The following is an 18836-nucleotide window of genomic DNA, read 5'->3' on the forward strand; positions in this document are numbered from 1 at the left end:
TGTATCTATCTTTGTGCATTTCTTCTTTGGCATATGAGTTTCTGCAGCACCTGAGGTGTTTATTCTCATTTATGTGTTGATGTTGATCAATGTTTTTAATTATCGCAAAATATTAATTTGCTTCTGTACTTCAAAATTGGTCACATTTCTAAGTTATCATCTGCTGTATTCAGATGTTGATGATAACAATGAGAAGTTAAGTTTGCATTTCAGTCTAGATTTTCATATTGAGCTGATTTTAGTAGAGATGAACCACAAACTTAGTTGTGCAGAATTCAGCAACCATGGATATCCATATAACCCTTTTCACGCCCCCTGTGGTTGAAGGTATCTTTCTTTTCTTTTCTTTTCTTTTTCTTTTGTAACTGCCAATAAACAACAGCAGCATAAACAATTCGAGATGTAAAAGAAGTATTACAAATAATGAAGATTTTCCAACTCGTAACATTATATACTACAATTTATTCCACAATATCGACATGACAATCTCAATCAACACTTTTATTTTTTAACATTGAATGATGAAATGATTGGTTGAGACTGTCATGTCAGTATGAGATAATTGTAAGATAAAAATATGATTCTTAACATTATTCTTTTCTAATTATTTATACCATATTCTTATTCTACAATATTGACATGTCAGTTCTAATTAAATCTTAAATTATTATTATTATTTTGTTTTTAACAAAGACTTATGAAACTTTTTATTATTTTATTATTATTATGTAATTGGCTCGAAGGTGAGGGAGAATGGGATATTCAAACTCATGACTTCTACTGTATGAGACATGATCAACCTCATTAAGTTACCCCTTGGGGTTTGGGACTGATCAAACTGACGCAACATTATAAAATAATTGTAAGATAAATGTGAATTAGAATTACTCTACTATAAAATAAAGGGGTATAGTATTATTAGTATATCCTCGGACACCTAACTAGATAAGTATGTATATCACCATATATAATATTGATGAATATTCATGTCAACCCATATCCATTTATTTGTAAATTTGGCACTCATACAAATTAATAATGTCGAGGAACCAAATTTAAACTGGTGAAGAATAATTTCTCATCAATGAACAGCAAACACTTTTTCAGACTAGAAACTAGGGGTAGCATAACTTCAAAATGCCACTATTTTTTTCCCCTTTCAAACGACAAAATGGTATCACCTCATAAAGTACAAACAAAATGACAAAAGAAAGTAATAATTCCAGTCTCCACCTTCTTAGTTTCACATTGGAGGCCTACCCGAACCAAGCAGCTGGCCAACAAGATTAGTCACCTGGAAAATAAACAAAGGAGCTTGCTTTGATTTCTATCACATGATGGCCATCTCCATTCAGTTATAGGTGAAGATGATAAAAAGAGTCGAGGGAATCTAATACAAGCAGTTTCACATTTAATAGAAAAAAAGAGAATTAAACAATCACAAGTTTATACTTCATGAAGTACCATACACCATGCCTGAATATGATTGACAACTTACATGCCAATATTTTGAAACACAACGATCAATGCAACTATTTTCTCCCATATTTAGTTCAGACTCCTTGTACCTGAAAAAAATGAAGATGGTATATTAATATTGCCCCATTTGAAACGTTCTTTTTTTGGGGTACAAGAATATCGAGTGAGTAGTTTCTGGAATTCATTAATTTAGAAAAATGGCAGTGAACCTTCTAAGAAATTAACAAGATTCTCTGAAGGTGAACTCAAAATCTACTTTAAAAGGTTCATGTAAATTGTAAAACAATTTTTCCTTTTTTTTTTTTTTGGGAAAAAATGCAAAATCAGTTTATGTGGTTGTGATTTGCAATAAGCTCCTTGTGATGTAAAAATATTCTGAGAGCTCCCTATAGTATGCAAAAATAACAAAAAGGTCCCTGTATGCAACTTCTGTCTAGTTTTTTTGATAAAAACCGTCAAATAACAAACATGTCTTACGGGTGACACATGTCATAATTCGATTGGTGTTAACGTAGCATTTGACGGTTATCGTAAAAAAAGTAGACGAAAGTTGAGAGTAGGGACCTATTTGTTATTTTGCGTACCACTGGAAACTTTCAGAATATTTTTATACCACATGGACAAATTGGTGCAACCATAGGGACTGATTTTGCATTTTCCCCCTTTATTTTTTGGTAAGCGTAAATTGTAGGAAACAAGATGAACACAAATTCTTGTACCTTTTCTCGACGCACTTATTAAAACATGTGTGCGTAAGCCTGAATCATCAAAAACAGAGGAAAAGGAAGCAGGTTAACCTCAAGAAATTTTTTATCACAAGTGGAAACTCATAAGTAATGCCTTTCTTTTGCCAAACACATGTATCACCACAAGACATCCTCAACCACATCAGTCCAATTCAATGATTCAAATCCATGATAACTACACTTAACATAACAAAAATTAGATTATATTCTTCTACAACCAAAAAGAAACTTCAGATAGACTGAACCCTGAGGCAAAGCCATACAATCAAGCATCTGATGAAGGAGTACCTTTATCATAAATAAACCTAGTTAAAGTGTTTATAGATTGGATTTTTTTGAATTAACCAGTTAACTTTTTTAAGTAGAATATACACCAAATTTGTAATTTATAAAGATGTCTTTCCTTTCTTTATTGAACTCAGGCCATAAATCTACTTTCTTCATCCTGCAAGAGTATGTATGAACCGATTCTTGAACAAAGTTAAATAGGCACTTCAACAGGGGCTATTTGTCAAGAACTAAATGTAATTTGACTATTACTTTCAACCCTCCATATTGCAACTAAGTCTAAATCCAGTGACCAGCAAAAGCCCTTTTTTCCATGAGATGTTTCCAAACACACTGAAATTGAGTAATTTGCATCACTGGGAAAGCGGACTGTCATACACATGCATCCATGGTTAACCAAATTAGGATGCAGGTGCTTTATCAAGCGTGGTACACCCAATATCTCATTAACAAAGAAAAAAATACAAAAGAACACTCTTCGTATGGTTATAGAAAACTGACAATAAGACAAGAGAATGGAAAAAAGAAAAATATGTTTTGTAGCTTATGTCTTGCACAGAAACTCATAAAGCATAGCCACGAGTAGCCCATAACAGCTTAGCTCTGCAAACTAATACAATGGTAAATCCAATAAGCATTCACAAAGTCATCAAGCATAGGTCATATCATGTTGTAGAAAACCCTCTTATGAAAAAAACAAAATTCTAATATAGTAGAACATATAAATGGTAGAAAACCTACTTGTTGAACAACTCGACCCTGTACTCCATCTCCTTCTCCGCCATTCCAAAGATCTGCACAATCACCATAACCAAAATCCATAAGCTTCTGTAACGGGTCTAATAATAGCTAGTGTACTTATTAAAAAAAAAAAAAAATACAAATATAGTGTGTTTGGCAAGTGTGTATTTTGTAATGGAAAATGTTAGATTTACAACACCAATACAACAACTGTACAACAATCCCTCATATGAGGGTGGGTCCCACATACTGGGGCCCACCCTTATGTGAGGGGTTGTTGTATTGGTGTTGTACAAGAATCAAATCCCTTTTGTAATTGAGTTGTATGTTTTGTAAATGGGCCTGATTCCATTAATGGGCTGTGTTGTTAGATGTTAGTAGTATAGAAGGCCCACATGAGGAAATGTGGATATAGTCCAAGAACCTTAGAATCATTTGGTGTTTTTCTTGGAGGCAAGCTGCCCTCAAAACAGCCCATTTGTTTTTTCCCGAAATTTTCCATCAATACAAATTACCAATTTCATTCGATTTTCAATTTCAATTCATCATTGCCATAAATATAATCACAGAAAATTACATCAGAAACAATCGGATCTTTACAGCTTCCAATCAAAAATTCAAAACCCAACAAAATGTTCAACCATTGCTAATAACCACATTAACCATTACCCTAAATCGACAAAGATCAATACCCCAAACACAAAACAGATGACAGAGTTAAAATCATCAGCTCCGAGGTTTGCACATCGACTACGGTAAATGGGACCAAATCGGCACTTCCAATTTTATTTTTTTAAAAAAACCAAATACACAAACATTTGAAACATTCATTTCAGAGGAAAACTGAAATGCCAAGCACACACACACACGAAAAAAATAAAAAATAAAAAATACTACTTTTGAATAACAAAATAGCGAAAACTAAAGGTACCCACTTGTTCTTTCTCCAAACCCGACGGAGCAGCATTACTGGCAGCCATTAGACCCTGAAACAACAAAGAGAGTCGCATAAGCTCTCTTAACTTCAAGAACCCAATTACATGCCAACGATAATTGTGTATAACTAACATTATTCAAAAGTAATTAACATATTAAAAACACTAATTTTAGAACAAAAGCTTCGACGGTTCAAATAAACTTACTCTGTGAGGTGGAAACTAAGGTGCTCTGATTGGAAGCTCTCTGTTTAGGGTTTTAGGGGTTCGATGCGAGTAAAAGCTGAAAAATGAAAACCCTAGATTTATTTGTGTGTGTGAGAGTGTGATGAAGTATATGCGAATTAGGGGTTTTAGACTTGGTCTACAGTGTGAATGAGATAGACGACTCAAAAGGTATGAGCGTTGATGATGTCACCGATCTTTTAGCACATGCATTAAGAAAAGAGAAATGATCCCTACACTCATTTCTCACAACAGCTCCACAACAAGCTGATATGGCTGGTAATATTTTATTATTTTTTTACAAAAAGAAAAGAAAAAAAAAAAAAAAAATATTACCAGCCACATCAGCTTGTTGTGGGTCTGTTGTGAGAAATGAGTGTATGGATTATTTCTCTTAAGAAAAAGAGAAACAATCAGAGAAATGATCCCTACACTCATTTCTCACAACAGCTCCACAACAAGCTGACGTGGCTGGTAATATTTTATTATTTTTTTACAAAAAGAAATGAAAACAAAACAAAAAAAATAATAAAATATTACCAACCACGTCAGCTTGTTGTGGGGTTGTTGTGATAAATGAGTGTATGGATAATTTCTCAAACAATAAAGGTATCAAATATTTTAATAAGAAATTGTTACCGAGATGACGCGGAACTTATTTATTAGAATATGTAGTATTTTTTTTATTAATTATTTTGATTATTTTTAATGAAAAAGCTCAACATTATCTTTGTACTAATTTCTTAATAAAAGATTTGGTACTCCTAACATTTCTAAAAATTTAATTATTTTCAAATCATAATCAATACGAGGCAAAAAAAAAAAAAAAAATCTATTGGCTCTAATTTTTAGGGATAATTGCATCATTAGTCTTTGTGATATGCTCTAATTATTTTTCACTCCCTATAGTTTAAAAAATTCATGAAAGGTCCTTATATTAAGCAATAATTACAAACCGATCCCTAAAGTCAAATTCCGTTAAAATTTTTGACAGATTCTATTAAATGCCACGTAAGCGTCACGTCAGACTAATAAGAATGCTACACGTATTCATCTTAATAAAAAAAATATTAAAAAATAAATAAATAAACTTATTTTTTTAAAAAAAAAAATAAAAAAAGCAAGGGGTGTGGGGGTGGCCTTCGGGCCACCCCCAGGCCTGACGTGTCGCATTCTTATTGGTCTGAAGTGGTATTTAACAGAATTTGTCAAAAAATTTAACGGAATTTGACTACAGGGATCGATTGTAATTATTGCTTAGCACAAGAACTTCCCATAAACTTTTTAAATCATAGAGAGTGAAAATAATTATGGCATATTACAAAGACCAATAGTACAAATTTCCCTAATTTTTATAAAAAATATACTACGAGTGTTTAATTAAAAATTAACATTAAGATTTTAAAAATCTAATAGTAGATTTCCTATAAAAACGAGAGGGAAAAAAAAAACTGACAAATTATCAAATAATACTTTTTTGGAGTAATGACAGATTTTTTTTTTCTTTTAAACTAAATTGAAGGATTTTTTTTTTTAATTCAATTTATAAAATTAACATCTACCCTTTAAGCATATGAAAAGCTTCGAGACAATCTTTGCTGGAATCAATTTAGAAAATATATTAGGGAGAATTCCAATTATTGTTTTACTAGAATCAATTTTCACCATTTATTTTTACAATAACAAAAAAAACGTGATTTTTTCACATGTGACAAGCCAAAGCCGGAAGAGAAACGTGTAATTGGTTGATATGTTTGGCCCGGGAAAGATATTTGGGTGTGAGCTAGATATACCTAAGACTAACCGTGGGAGAGAAGTTAGGTTTTAGGATTCAAGTCCACCCCTCTTCAAAGTAACGGCTTTTCTGTGAGGGTCTCCTCTATAGACTTCGACACATTTTATTTTATTTTTCGGATCGAAACTTCGACGAATTTTTGTAGGCAAACTACGTGAGTAGAGGAATCGGTGGGCTATAGACTGGTAAGCGCAAACACATACACGCGCGCACTCAAACACTCTCTCTCTTCACCTTTGAAAGAGAAATTCTTTTCATTTAGGTAATGAAAAGAATCGATTTTGAACTATGGTTTTGTAAAAATCAGTTGCAGAGTTGTTTATAAACTCATTGGATTGTGATTGTTTGTGATAATTATCTATATGATTTTTTTTTCTTCCTATTTTCTCGTGTCTTTTTGGGTTTATAGTGGTTTGCGGAGAGTTATTGAAGAAGATGGAGCATGGGTCTCACTCAGACAACAGTAAATCAACGTTTTCTTTGGTTGATGAGGATCACACGCTTGCAAACGCAGTCAGATTCACCTTGAACCAAGAGTCAGTGCTCTCTCTCTCTCTCTCTCTCTGATTCTTCCATACAAAAAAATATTTGTTTTTCATTATTATGTTCTAATTTTGTTTAACGTCTCTGCTTTATTTACATTCACTGTCAATTATTTGTTGTATCCTAATCTATTTTTTCCTGGGTATGTGTAAAGATGGCATTTTGAGCTTTATTTCATATCTAATCCTGCCAGTGGGTCTCAAATATGATTATTTAGAGGCAAAAACAAAATGCTTATCTGAATCTTGAGCTAGCAATGGAGTTTATTTATAGTCCCAAATAGTGCTGCACAGTATGGAACCTTTTGTGCTTAGTAATCTAAGCATGTCATGCATATTGGGATGTATGTTATAGAGCTAAAAGCCTTTTATGGCTTGTGGGTTCATGTGCTGTGCTTCTCAATTAGATGTCAAAGTTTTGCATCTGTTTTTGGATTATTTGTTTACTTAGGATTTTTATCTAAGCACGTCATAATGTCCTCTTGCAGTCCAAGGGTTTCGTTCTGCGGGTATAGCATTCCTCATCCTTCAGAGAATCGAGTTAATATTAGAGTCCAAACGACAGGTAAGATATATGCACACTCTTATCTCTAGCAACACAGTGGTCATCTTAAATAGTGTTGTCTGGCAAATATACTTCTTAATATCTCGGCCTAGTGGTTATGATGGTGATAGATGTATGCGTCCTGCTACTGATTTCTTCTACTAATGCAACATCCGGTTTTTACTAGTTGCTCCCACTTCCGAATAATTCTGAAGGGGTATCGTTCTGCAGGGCATATGTTATTCTCTTATCATAGATATGATCCTGGCATAAATATGTACATTTAATGCACTCATTTTCTAGTGTGCTCCAAAAACTTTATAATCTTATTTTGGTAAATACCTTGTAAACCTATAATATCAAAAAGGGATAATTACACTTTACCCTCTTGATTTATCCACGGGGTGGCGATTTAGCCCCCAATGTACCAAAATTGTTAAATGACCCTCCTGAACTTACCAACGTGTGGCAAAATTTACCTCCCGTCCAGTCGCCTGTCTATTTGGACGGAAAGTCGGTCACGTGTGTTGCACATGACCGTTTAAGACATATCCCCTCCCCAAAATACCCACACCTCATCCGGCATTTGTACCCCGTGCATGCCTTAGACTTTTTGAAATGATATTCAAGCTGTTACATGGCTTCTTCAGCTCATCTTTGCCTCACCGTCCTCATTCATCTTGGCACAATACTCGAATAAACTCCCATCGAAACAGCACCTCACGGCTTCTTTAGACAGCATGCCTTCCTCTTCCCTGGTGAGTACATACAGAATTCCCCACTTCATCTTTGATGCAACCCTTCAATTCACAACCATACCTGTTAGTTAGCGTGAGCATCCCCACAAGAGCGAGCGAGCGCGTGAGCATAAAGTTCTATATATAGAAGATGGCAAAATGATTAACGAGCACCCAAAGATGTCAAATGCATCTCGATTCGCCTGTGTCATGTCCCACAGCTCTCCAAGCGTCAACTTGTCTGGAACTGTACGAGCATATTTATTGAACATGTTTTCCAGTCTCCAAATTCACCGGCACATACCTGCAATTTCGTGGAACAACAACCATGGAGTTCAATGAAGCCGTGGGAACATGGTTGCATGCTCTGTTAACCTCTGTTTTACTCAACTGAAACAGAGGATTTGATGGAGCGTTTTTTTGGTGTGATATTGGAATCCCTGATGTTCGTTTCTGATGATACGCGCAAGCTAGCAAGAAACTAAACACAAACTAAGCTGTCATAAAATCTGTGTCACATGCCTTAGCACCCGTGGCAAATAAGTCACCGGACCGAACACAAACCCAGCTAGTGCCAGATACCAGAACCAGTTCAGCAACATCGAGCAAAGAGAAAAAAAAATCTGATTTATATATGCACAACTCTATATTTTATCTGGAAACAATTGCCAACATGAATTTGTAACCATCTATGTGTTTCTCTCTACCCACCCTTTTGTCAGACCATTGGAGGCTTTCAGGAACAGTTTGACCTCTTATGCATTAACAAGCCATACAGTTATCTATGAAAAGAAGCCTACTTCCTGATCACCCTCTCACATAACTAAAGTAGTGATCAAAACTCCCAAGTTTCTGAGATACAATTGAAAGATGAAGGTAAACACATGCTAGTCCATTCTCTGTTATCCTTGGGATCGATCGAGAACAAACTTTCTCCATATTCTACACGTTAATTTTCATGTACTCTGCTTCTTGCAATTACTAGGTTGGATGCATCGTAAATTCCGCCAAAATAGTTGCGACCCCCTCAAGAGTTTTGTCACTGGTACGAGTACATGTGCCACCCACATCTTTTTGATAACATCTTCCAGTTGTAAGCTTCAATCACCTAAATGATACCCATCAAATTAGGTTGCAGCAGAGACCAAAACAAGGGATGTCCAAAAGAGAAAGCCATTATATGATTTTCGCAACTGCACTGCTGATTACCATTTGTCCAAGCTTCTCCCAAGCTTTACCCAAGCTTCTCATCCTCTGCTCTCTCCTTGTGTTCGTTCAATTGGGTCCGCGTGTTCAAGCTCAGCTTGAGGAGTCCAGCTTGAAGCTGATGACTGGCGCGTTTGAGTGGCCGAAGACAATCTTGTCGTTGTACGACGATGAGTATGGCAGTGAGGGAAAAGAGGACAACAACATGGATGGTGGGTAGTCAGGGTGTAGGTCTTTGTTTTGGCATATGCGGTGGAATGGGCATGTGCGGGGTATAAAGGCTGATGTGGGGGGGGGGCATTTTGGGGAAGGAATATGTCTTAAACAGTCACGTGCAACGCACATGACCGACTTTTCGTCCAAACGGACAGGCGACTGGACAGAAGGTAAATTTTGCCACACGTTGGCAAGTTCGGGAGGGTCATCTAACAATTTTGGTACATTGGGGGGTAAATCACCACTCCGTGGATAAATCAGGGGGGTAAAGTGTAATTATTCCAATCAAAAATCATGATATGCAATATATGAACACAAATTTATGCAATTCGAAGTAGTTGGAATCAGAGCTTTGTAGGGTGTTTGCATGTTCTCTCTCTTGTAAACTATCTTGCAATTACATACTGAAGAAAATGATGAGAGCAAAATATTTGCCGTTACTTGTGATGATATTCTTTCCTATATATTCCTGTCAAGAATTCAGTCTTAAGGTGACTTATGGTGGCTATGCACCTGATGTGAATTTGGAAAATATTTTGGTTCTTGCAATGGAAATTTACAGGTGCTCCAGCACAAGGGGTATTGAAAGATGCATGCCAGGATCTAATGATAATGTGCCAGCATGTGAGAAGCACCTTTGACAAGGCTGTTGCTGATTACAAAATGAGAAACCCCGAGGGATGCAAATAGTGACTGATGATGTTGAGAAGGATAATGATATGAAATAGAGTGAACCTTTTGACTTTTGTCTTCCTTAGTATATTACTCTTGATTATCATTGTAGTTCAAGATACAAGCTTTCAAATCAGCTCTCATATTCAATCAATTTGACAAGTTCCTTTGTTTACAAGCATTTCATCTTGTTCAGTTGTTTGTGTTAATTTGGCCTGTATGCTTTATATAATTCAACCAAAAGTAATCTGTTTAAATTTCTATTATTTTGCTTATGGTGAACAGAGAACTTCACCCAACACAGCATCCGTGGGGTGGGGTAAGTTTAGCTAGAAGGATATGATTCTTGAAACAGAGGAACTCTCATGGCTTAGGTGTGTAGGATATCCCGCTTGCATTCCTCCTGGTAACGTGGCTATAAACCAAGAGAATGTAATTATGCTGTATAACTGATTAGACTAATGTGTCAAATGAGGAATATATCTTTTTGTTCATGGGCTAGCTAATTTCGTGTTAGGTTCATGTACAGTTCGGACGTGTTGAAACATGAATATAAGACTATAAGTTAACTTTAACCCGGCCTATTTAATTAAATGGGTTAGATCCCGTAATTTTAATTTACTAATTTCGTGTTAGGTTTACAAGTCATTTCATTTCAAAAATTACTAGCCCTGCTTGGGACTAGCCTTTTGTCCAGTTCTCGTCAATTAGCTAGTGAATAGTGTAACCTGTCGAATTCAATACGCCTAGGCCATTTGAGATGGTTGCCAGACTTTGTTGGCATTTCCCTTGGCGTTTGCCTGTGGTAGTGCATTTCTGCGGAGTCCAATATTTGACACGAAGAATCCTACAGACAAATCTTAGATGCGCAAAAATGGTTGCTGAAGCATGTTTCCTGTGCACATTCTCAACAGTATGGAAAGACACTAAATAATACAACAGGATTGTTGCTTTGTTAATTCAGAATTATAAGACATGTAATTGAATGGCCACAGAAGCTTCTGTAATTATACATAGCATACACATTCAATGCTAATTCTAAAAGAGTAGGGGCTAGTAGGCATGAGTAAGGTACCCATACACGCAGGAGGATGGATTCCCAAAGCTTAGCCTCAGATCAAGATATATTACAACATTTTCTTGTTTAATCTCAGTGACTCACGAGAGTATTTTAAAGTGAAAAAGCCAAGAGATGACAAAGCCAAGGACCATGCAGGCCAGAAGAAAGTGCATTATGCGGCGACCATGCCAAACGGTTCGAGTCTCCACCAGTATCACAGGTGCTGCTACTGCTGACGAGGCTGCAGCAGTACCATTGCTTGCCTCATTTCTCTGCTCACCAGCAACATTGAGTGCAGTGCCACCACATATCTCACAGGTTCTGCAAAAAGTAAATAAATTTGTTAGCAACGAGGACAGACATTATTGGTACACGAATCAAAACCAACCTAGTTACTGAATTTGATAAGGCACATGAAGCAGAAACTAGAAATGATGTAGGAAGCAAGTTTTAAATCTGAAGGAACAACAGCAAGCTCTGGATTTACTGCTCTATCATGTTCATTCAATTCATCTTACAAAAGCATAGATGAATTCTCTGTGATTGATATTTCAAAAGACATTTGAAAGACAAGGATATTATCCTCGAATGAGAACAGGAAAATTGATTGCATCCAAGATTTCTCTCTCTCAGAATATATATATATATATATATATATATATATATGTATATATGAACTCAGGCATAGAAAGAAAAACAAAACACAATTAATAGAGCTCTTGCACTGTAATTTTGGCTAAACGTGATCTACATTATTGAAGATAAATATTTCATCTATTCAAGTAATCGGGGATTTTCTACTATCTTCCTAACCAATACTTTTCCATATATGTCTTGGATGTCCCTTCTTTTACGGGAGAAAGTGTCTCAAGAAAGAATCAATGGGGTGTTTCCTGTAAAGTCATGGCAGCCACATCTGCTTCCGTTATAGTTACCACGAGGACCAATTGGCAACTATCTGATGTAGTAAATAATACGGCATAGCATGCCTTAATCTTTCTTTCTCAGCACCAATCTTAGTTTACACACCACATCAGAATTGCTAACATCATGTCATAAACCATATCAACAAGCACCTCACTCAATTATGCTTTGGTCATTATATTTGCAGTCATGCCATGCAACTTATTCAAACTATGAACACTTTCAACCTCCCCCCATTTTCCAATTAGTACAACTTGATTTAGCCAAACTTGCGGACTGTTTAAAACCAACGCTAGCTGAACTTGCATATTGAACAGCGCGGGCAACATGGGCTATAAGTATTTGATTAATGATAAACATGTGTAGTCTCTACACCACTAAAGTTGGGATAGCTACCATGGTTATGGACACAAGAATTTCTTATCTCAGTACAAATGGTGGCTGAGATGGCTTCTAAACTATGTGTTCGTCACACCCAAGATAGAAACAAATGGGTTGCATAAGTTCCACGAGAGGACTCCCCTCAAAATTTAGATTTTTGAGTCTTCATCTGTATCATCTACGAAAGAGAGACATTGGAGGCACCAAACATACTTATCATCGGTTTATTGACAGAAACTCTTAAATAGAATGTGATTTTTCCAAAATTAAAAGTCTCATGCCTTTTAATGTCCCAACAAACTACTACTTCAGTTACTTTCCTCAAATTTCTGTCATTGCAAGATGGTTATAGAAGTTGTAAGTCCTAACTCTGTGAGGTAGACTAAACATTCTCAGTTGAGGAATCAATTGATTGTCATGAAGAAACTCAACTTGAACCAGTGCTGAAATTACCAAAACCCTTGTATACATAGACATTTTATATGATATTTCACTGAAGCAAGGGCTATTTATCATGGAAGGCGATTATATCAGATATTAACCTTTTATGGGATTCAAAGGCATATAAATGACAATACTTGGAAGAAGACAGGCACTTTAACACATCCATAGAAACAGAGTTCTATGTGCCACAGCCAATTAAATATGTACATTTGGTAACAAGGACATTTCCACTTTCTAAAGTCGATCCCTAGACAAATAGAAACTGCATTCACTGGCACAGGAACCTAAGCTCTTGGCTAGTTCATGCAACATCAAAGGTCACCATGAAAGGCCCCTTACTTATGAGTTCTGAGATTGAACCCGTGGTAACCTCAAGAACCTATTCTCCATAACGTTAAGTTTGCAGTCTAGTGTACAATTCTTTCCATCTTATTTAACTTGCCACCAAAGAGGTAAAAGAAGAAAAACAGTTATATGACTATCTCAAATGAAGAGAAATTACGCTAGGTAGCTAGAATGCAGTTGAATGAGATGAAGCCAGCACAAGCAGGATGTATTGAGGACTCTTTATAAGGTAAACTGGAAATTCTGGAATAGGGGAGCAGTATCTATGTCATTCAACAATATTGAGGATCCTTGTACTACAATTGTCATTTTAAGTTGAGAGATTACACTGCCTATTATAAGAAGAGAAATCAGAGAGGAGTAAATGGAACTCTTATCACCGTAGTGAATATTCGAACCAAGAAGTAGCATACAAATCAATGCTTCCTTCTTTCAATTTATATTCTTAATGCTCTATGCAAGATTTAATCTCCTATTTTGCCTTTCTCTCCCTCAGAACAGTCAACATTTGCATTTTCAGTCGAACTGTACAAAAGACCTCAGCCCATATTTTTATACAAAAATTCAAGATTACGATCGTAATATTATCCCCCTTACCCCTGCTTGTTTGGTTGCTTGTAAACATGAGGGGAAAACAAAACAAACCGAAGGAACACCACTTTCACAATAATTTTAATGATTCTATTAAGCTCAGTTATGTGGGAAATTTTGGTGGTCTAGATGCCACACAATGATGAACAAACTAAGATTCAACTATTCCTGTCTTTCCTTCCTCTTTCTTTTCTGAGCAATCAAACAGTGAGGGAACGGAAGAAAAACACACGAGCATCAATAGGATATTTTCACATGTTCAAAACATACAGAGCAGATAGTGTGCAAAAGAATCCCACGATTCCGTCTTTAACACTACCATTCACAAAAAGCTAAAAACCAACAAATTGATATTCAAAATTTCTCACAAACACACAGAATTAAACATTAAACTGGCACTTCCATGACATATCCAAGAAAACAGACACTCACATATAGAAATACAACAGAAAAAAATAAATAAATAAAAAATAAAAAGAAAGAAAAAATAAAAATAAAAAGAGTTGAGGCTTTTACTCACGTATTTCCCTTGATCTTGAACCACATCTCAGCACATTGTTTGTGGGCAGCACCCAAATCGCCTTTACAAGCACAGCCCAGCTCAATTGGCACCCCAGCCTCTATACCTCCCTCCAAACCCAAATGGCAAATCCTACAATCTCTTTCCACTTTACCCACGTGCACCTTCATTTCCAGAACCCCACGTTCCAAGTCCGCCTCCGACAAACAATCTGACCCAGAAGAGTCCCTACGAGAGCCCAACACACCCTCAATCTCTAGCGGAGAGTGCCACGACTGGTCGTCGGAGTCGCCGGAGAATGACACATCACTGCTTCCCGTAACAAAATGGCGATAATGGCGGCGACTTTCAGTGCCCGTGTCAACATGGGGGCCGTCAAAAGTTGCCATTTTGTGAAACCCAGAAAGAGAAAGGTCATCAGGTCATGGATTTTGTGCGAGAACGCATGGGAAGGGTTAAAGGGTTGAAGGCATTTTTGTTAAACAGAGAGGTAGAAGAAGAAAGAAAGGTGGACAAGGAAGGTGGTGCTAGAGACTCAAGATGGTGCGGTTGGACCGTTGGAATAGGTAGTGTGGTGTTTGTTTGCTTGCTTTTATCAAAGAAAGAAATATCAAAGTCTCTATCCCTCTGCTTTCTTTTACTAGTCTATGTGTAAGTGTGTCAGTCCCTATAGCAGTGTTGGTGAAAAGGAAACGCTGAAAACTACAGTTGTTGGTGCTGAGGAGATAGATAGATAGATAGTAGTGTTGAGACTCTCTAACCGTGGGCCAGTGGACAAGGATGATGCATTCATGCTTGTTAACTCTATTTCTTTTTTTCTTTTTCTTTTTTCTATTTTTAACTTATTCCTTATTTTGTTGAGAAGTGATTCACGTGCTTTTAAGTGTTTCATCTCTAACATGAGTGAAAATTACTATTGAACTAAATAATAAATAATAGTATATTTACTATTATTTAGCATTTAATGATGATTTTCATTCTAGAAATGATGATTTTCATTCTAGCATGACTGCATGAGTGAAAATTACTATTGAACTAAATAATAGATAAGAGTATATTTACTATTATTTAGCATTTGATGATGATTTTCACTTCCACTCGTAAGAGAGTGAATACTTGAAAATATGTGTAGTAGCATTTTTCATTTGATTTCTTCTTCTTTTGTAGTGTAGTATTCTGTTTTTTTTTTTTTCAGACTTCTTTTAACCTTCCTTTAATTTCCTTTTTCTTTTTTGCTGGCACTAAATCTCTTCGTTTCAAATGAAATAGAGATGAATTAACTTATAGTTCAGATTAAATTTTATTACATCTAACTGTGCATATATTGTCTATATTGTCACGTTATTTAAAATTTTAAATAATATGACACAATGTACATTATTAAATACTTTAAAATCTAATTTAAACTATAAAATAATTCTTTAACTTCACTTGAAATGAAAAATGAAAAATATGGTCTTTAAGGGATAGATCAATCGGCCGGGGATCACATCTCACAAAGCGGAGGTCACTAGTTCGAATTCTCCCTCTCCTCTTGTGTGGACATGTCAAAAAAAAGAAAAAAAGAAAAAAATGGTACTCCAACATTAAAAGAGAGTCAGTACAGTCCAACTTGAATAATAGATTATGAGGGAGACATTATTGGTCAAGTGGCATTTTATTTTTTTCCTTACCACCGAAAGTTTGCAGTAAAAGTTCCTTGAAAGTTGAAAGCCACACAGAAGGCTCATCGTCATTTTACAGATAAGTTGAAAGTTGACCTCTACGTTAACTTTGGCTTTAGGGGTGTAAAATCCGGCTCGTTATAACCAGCTGGTAACCGGTTATTATGAAACTGAGAAACCAGTTTGGTATCCGGTTGTTTATAACCGGTAACCGGATACTCGGAGCCAGTTACCAGTTATGACATTTTAAAAAACCCGGTTATAACGGGAAAATCGGCTCTGAGTATATGTATAAAAGTAAAAAAAATATAAAAATCAGTTGAAGTCAAAACAAACAACTAAGCTAAAAGGTGAAGTGCAGAATTAAGGATAGCCAATATAAAGGATTACTTTCATTTGCTTAAGGTTCAAGTTTCAAATATCTCATCTAAAAGCTTACAACATTAAAGCCAAGAAACCATGGTAAATGGTCAAGTTGCATTTGATACAGTTACCAGAAATACGAGACTTTGATTAATATGAGCTCAGAAGAAAAATGCATGCTTTTGTGATTAATTAAGCTGTGTTCATAGAAGGTGCCTTCCTGAGGGACTTCACTTGCAATAAGCATTAAGCATCCCTACACGTACTTCTAATAAAGCAAGGCTCAATGGTAGAGGTATGCACAAACGGAACTGTTATAATCGCTTTTAAACTGCTATCCGCTTATAATTGCTAACCGCATACGCATCGGATGCAAACTTGAAGAAGGCTGAAAAGGTTTTATGCAAAAGATATGACAGCTTTTGGTTGATTATCCAAGTGCATGACATGTAATTAGGCTTCAGTGAAACATAAAATGTTTCTAACCTATGAGCCAAACGAGTTTATATGAGCCAAACATTAAATGAAGCCCAAAAATCCATAACAAAAATTCATTTTTTTAAAAAAAATTGAGTACCCAGTCTGGATAACCGTGTACCACCCGACCGGCTGCTCAGTTACCGGAGCCGGTTGCTAATTTCTAATAACCGGCTACCCCAGAGCCAGTTATCGGTTTTAGCCAATAACCGAAAACCAGTTTCAGGTTTACACTCTTACTTGGCTTTGAGGGAAGCTGCTCATCATTGTATTTTTTTTTTTTGGAAAATGTTTCGGTATCACAGATTTTATTATAATTATTACAAATTAACATGATAGTTTATATTTTAAAATAAAATAAGCGCCACATGATTTATTATGTCTATTTATAAATGTGATAAGTATTATAAATTATATGCTGGCACTTAACAATTCACATTTTTAATGACCAACGCAATAAATATCGCATAAATTACCTCACACAGAAGTTTGCAGGGTCACAGCAATACTTTCTCCTTTTGGGCAAAACTTTATTTATTCATTTTGCGTTTGCTTTCAGTAGAAGTTATATATGGGTCACCTAAGCTGCTAGGTCACTATAGAATTTCACACACCAAGTACCATCACACACAAAAAAAATTAATTAATTAATTAATTAAAATAAATAAATAAATAACTTGGCCCATGACACAAAGTTTAGGTAGAATTCATAGTTGATTTTTTTTTTTTTTTTTTTTTTCCAGAAAATGAAGGTGTTTAAGAGCTTATATACACATAATTAAGATTGCACTTGATCCGTGTAAGACACTTAAAATTATAATATACTCACGAAGCAGACGATCAATCGATATGACTAGTATCTGTGCCTCTTATCTGATTATATGGAAATTATAAATTTGTAATTGTGAGATTTGTTAAGATTAAATATGAAGATGCATACAAATTCAACGTTAAATCATTACTTATCTCAAAAGTTTAAATTGATAAGAAATGTTAGATTTAATTATTTAAAATAATAACACACTCTCCTACATACGTATTAAAGAAATTTGAGTAAATTAACTCATGACATTTGCTCTAGTATCATGTCAAATTACAATTTGTCTAAAAAATTTAAGCAGATAAAAAATAAGGATAAAATTTTTACACAAACTGGTTTGTCGGAAATTTCATACAACCCATATATAATAGTGACATGTGTCATTTAAACATGTGAGAAGCACGTGTTTTATTTATTAATGCTATTAAAAAAGCATGTGAGAAACACATGCTATTAAAAAAACATGTGATTCTCACATGCCAAGAGACACGTGTCAATCTTATATGTGGGTCGTATAGAATTTCTTACAAATCGAATTATAGAAAATTTCTGTCCAAAAAATAATAGACTTAATCAATTTGCAATATAGCCTCATACGGTCATACCGTTAAAATTCTCCATTAACCACCAACACCGTATGAGGCTATATTGCAAAATTGAAACTTGAGAGACATTTTAAATTACTTAATAATTTGAGAAATTAAGTGTAGTTTCCATTGTTCTAATTATAATTAGCTCTTCTATGGTTCGGACATTATAATCAGTTATCATTTTCTTTGTATTCTACTAACAGGCCATTTTAAAAAATAAATAAATAAATAAAAATTAAGATGATCAGACCAATAGAACTTTGTTTTGGCCAATAATATTATCCTTCATGGAAAATATCCTTTTACATACGACGGAGTGAAGGTCGTTCGAGCATCACATTATAAAACCTCTTAGATTTGTGTTTTTTTTTTTAAATAAGAATAATAATAATAATAAATAAATAAATAAATTGGATTGGACCAGCTTGTCGATGAAGGAGGGAATCCGATGAGATACCGACAATCATCCTGTCAACCCCACATGCACTAATCCACTCATTGTCTCATCCCTCTCAATCCCTTCGTGCAGTA

At 35.3% G+C, this 18836-nt stretch overlaps 3 protein-coding genes across 4 annotated transcripts; 1 reads left to right on the forward strand and 2 right to left on the reverse strand.

Moving 5' to 3' along the window:
* Nucleotides 1-981: 981 nt before the first annotated feature.
* On the reverse strand, nucleotides 982-4556 carry LOC133877966 (mitochondrial import inner membrane translocase subunit TIM10). Its single transcript, XM_062316430.1, has 6 exons — nucleotides 4397-4556; nucleotides 4190-4240; nucleotides 3255-3307; nucleotides 2199-2237; nucleotides 1499-1568; nucleotides 982-1294 (listed from the first exon to the last, which is right to left on the reverse strand). The coding sequence occupies exons 2-6, from the start codon at nucleotides 4232-4234 to the stop codon at nucleotides 1244-1246; spliced, it is 258 nt and encodes an 85-aa protein (XP_062172414.1). The 5' UTR covers nucleotides 4235-4240; nucleotides 4397-4556; the 3' UTR covers nucleotides 982-1243.
* Nucleotides 4557-6213: 1657 nt separating this feature from the next.
* Nucleotides 6214-10307, forward strand: LOC133877152 (uncharacterized). Of its 2 annotated transcripts, none has more exons than XM_062315399.1 (4): nucleotides 6214-6471; nucleotides 6619-6745; nucleotides 7240-7316; nucleotides 10017-10307. In XM_062315399.1, the coding sequence occupies exons 2-4, from the start codon at nucleotides 6645-6647 to the stop codon at nucleotides 10142-10144; spliced, it is 306 nt and encodes a 101-aa protein (XP_062171383.1). In that variant the 5' UTR covers nucleotides 6214-6471; nucleotides 6619-6644; the 3' UTR covers nucleotides 10145-10307. The 2 variants fall into 2 exon arrangements, with proteins under 2 accessions (XP_062171383.1, XP_062171381.1); XM_062315397.1 differs by having other exon boundaries at nucleotides 6219-6394.
* A 750-nt stretch (nucleotides 10308-11057) lies between these two features.
* LOC133878137 (uncharacterized) lies at nucleotides 11058-15051 on the reverse strand. Its single transcript, XM_062316645.1, has 2 exons — nucleotides 14392-15051; nucleotides 11058-11507 (listed from the first exon to the last, which is right to left on the reverse strand). The coding sequence occupies exons 1-2, from the start codon at nucleotides 14778-14780 to the stop codon at nucleotides 11285-11287; spliced, it is 612 nt and encodes a 203-aa protein (XP_062172629.1). The 5' UTR covers nucleotides 14781-15051; the 3' UTR covers nucleotides 11058-11284.
* Between the last annotated feature and the right edge of the window lie 3785 nt (nucleotides 15052-18836).

The sequence above is a fragment of the Alnus glutinosa genome, chromosome 9 (genome assembly GCF_958979055.1).
Source record: "Alnus glutinosa chromosome 9, dhAlnGlut1.1, whole genome shotgun sequence".
NCBI lineage: Eukaryota > Viridiplantae > Streptophyta > Magnoliopsida > Fagales > Betulaceae > Alnus > Alnus glutinosa.

What these genes read in the sequence shown, in the direction of transcription:
- LOC133877966 (XM_062316430.1), bottom strand. Translation starts at nt 4,234, where the DNA reads ATGGCTGCCAGTAATGCTGCTCCGTCGGGTTTGGAGAAAGAACAA. An exon ending in AGGGTCGAGTTGTTCAACAA is followed by an intron (nt 2,238 to 3,254) that starts GTAGGTTTTCTA and finishes TTGATGATTCAG; the next exon opens with GCTTACGCACACATGTTTTA. An exon ending in AATAAGTGCGTCGAGAAAAG is followed by an intron (nt 1,569 to 2,198) that starts GTACAAGAATTT and finishes CATTTTTTTCAG; the next exon opens with GTACAAGGAGTCTGAACTAA.
- LOC133877152 (XM_062315399.1), top strand. Translation starts at nt 6,645, where the DNA reads ATGGAGCATGGGTCTCACTCAGACAACAGTAAATCAACGTTTTCTTTG. An exon ending in AGATTCACCTTGAACCAAGA is followed by an intron (nt 6,746 to 7,239) that starts GTCAGTGCTCTC and finishes GTCCTCTTGCAG; the next exon opens with TCCAAGGGTTTCGTTCTGCG. An exon ending in TATTAGAGTCCAAACGACAG is followed by an intron (nt 7,317 to 10,016) that starts GTAAGATATATG and finishes GGAAATTTACAG; the next exon opens with GTGCTCCAGCACAAGGGGTA.
- LOC133878137 (XM_062316645.1), bottom strand. Translation starts at nt 14,780, where the DNA reads ATGGCAACTTTTGACGGCCCCCATGTTGACACGGGCACTGAAAGTCGC. An exon ending in TTCAAGATCAAGGGAAATAC is followed by an intron (nt 11,508 to 14,391) that starts GTGAGTAAAAGC and finishes TACTTTTTGCAG; the next exon opens with AACCTGTGAGATATGTGGTG.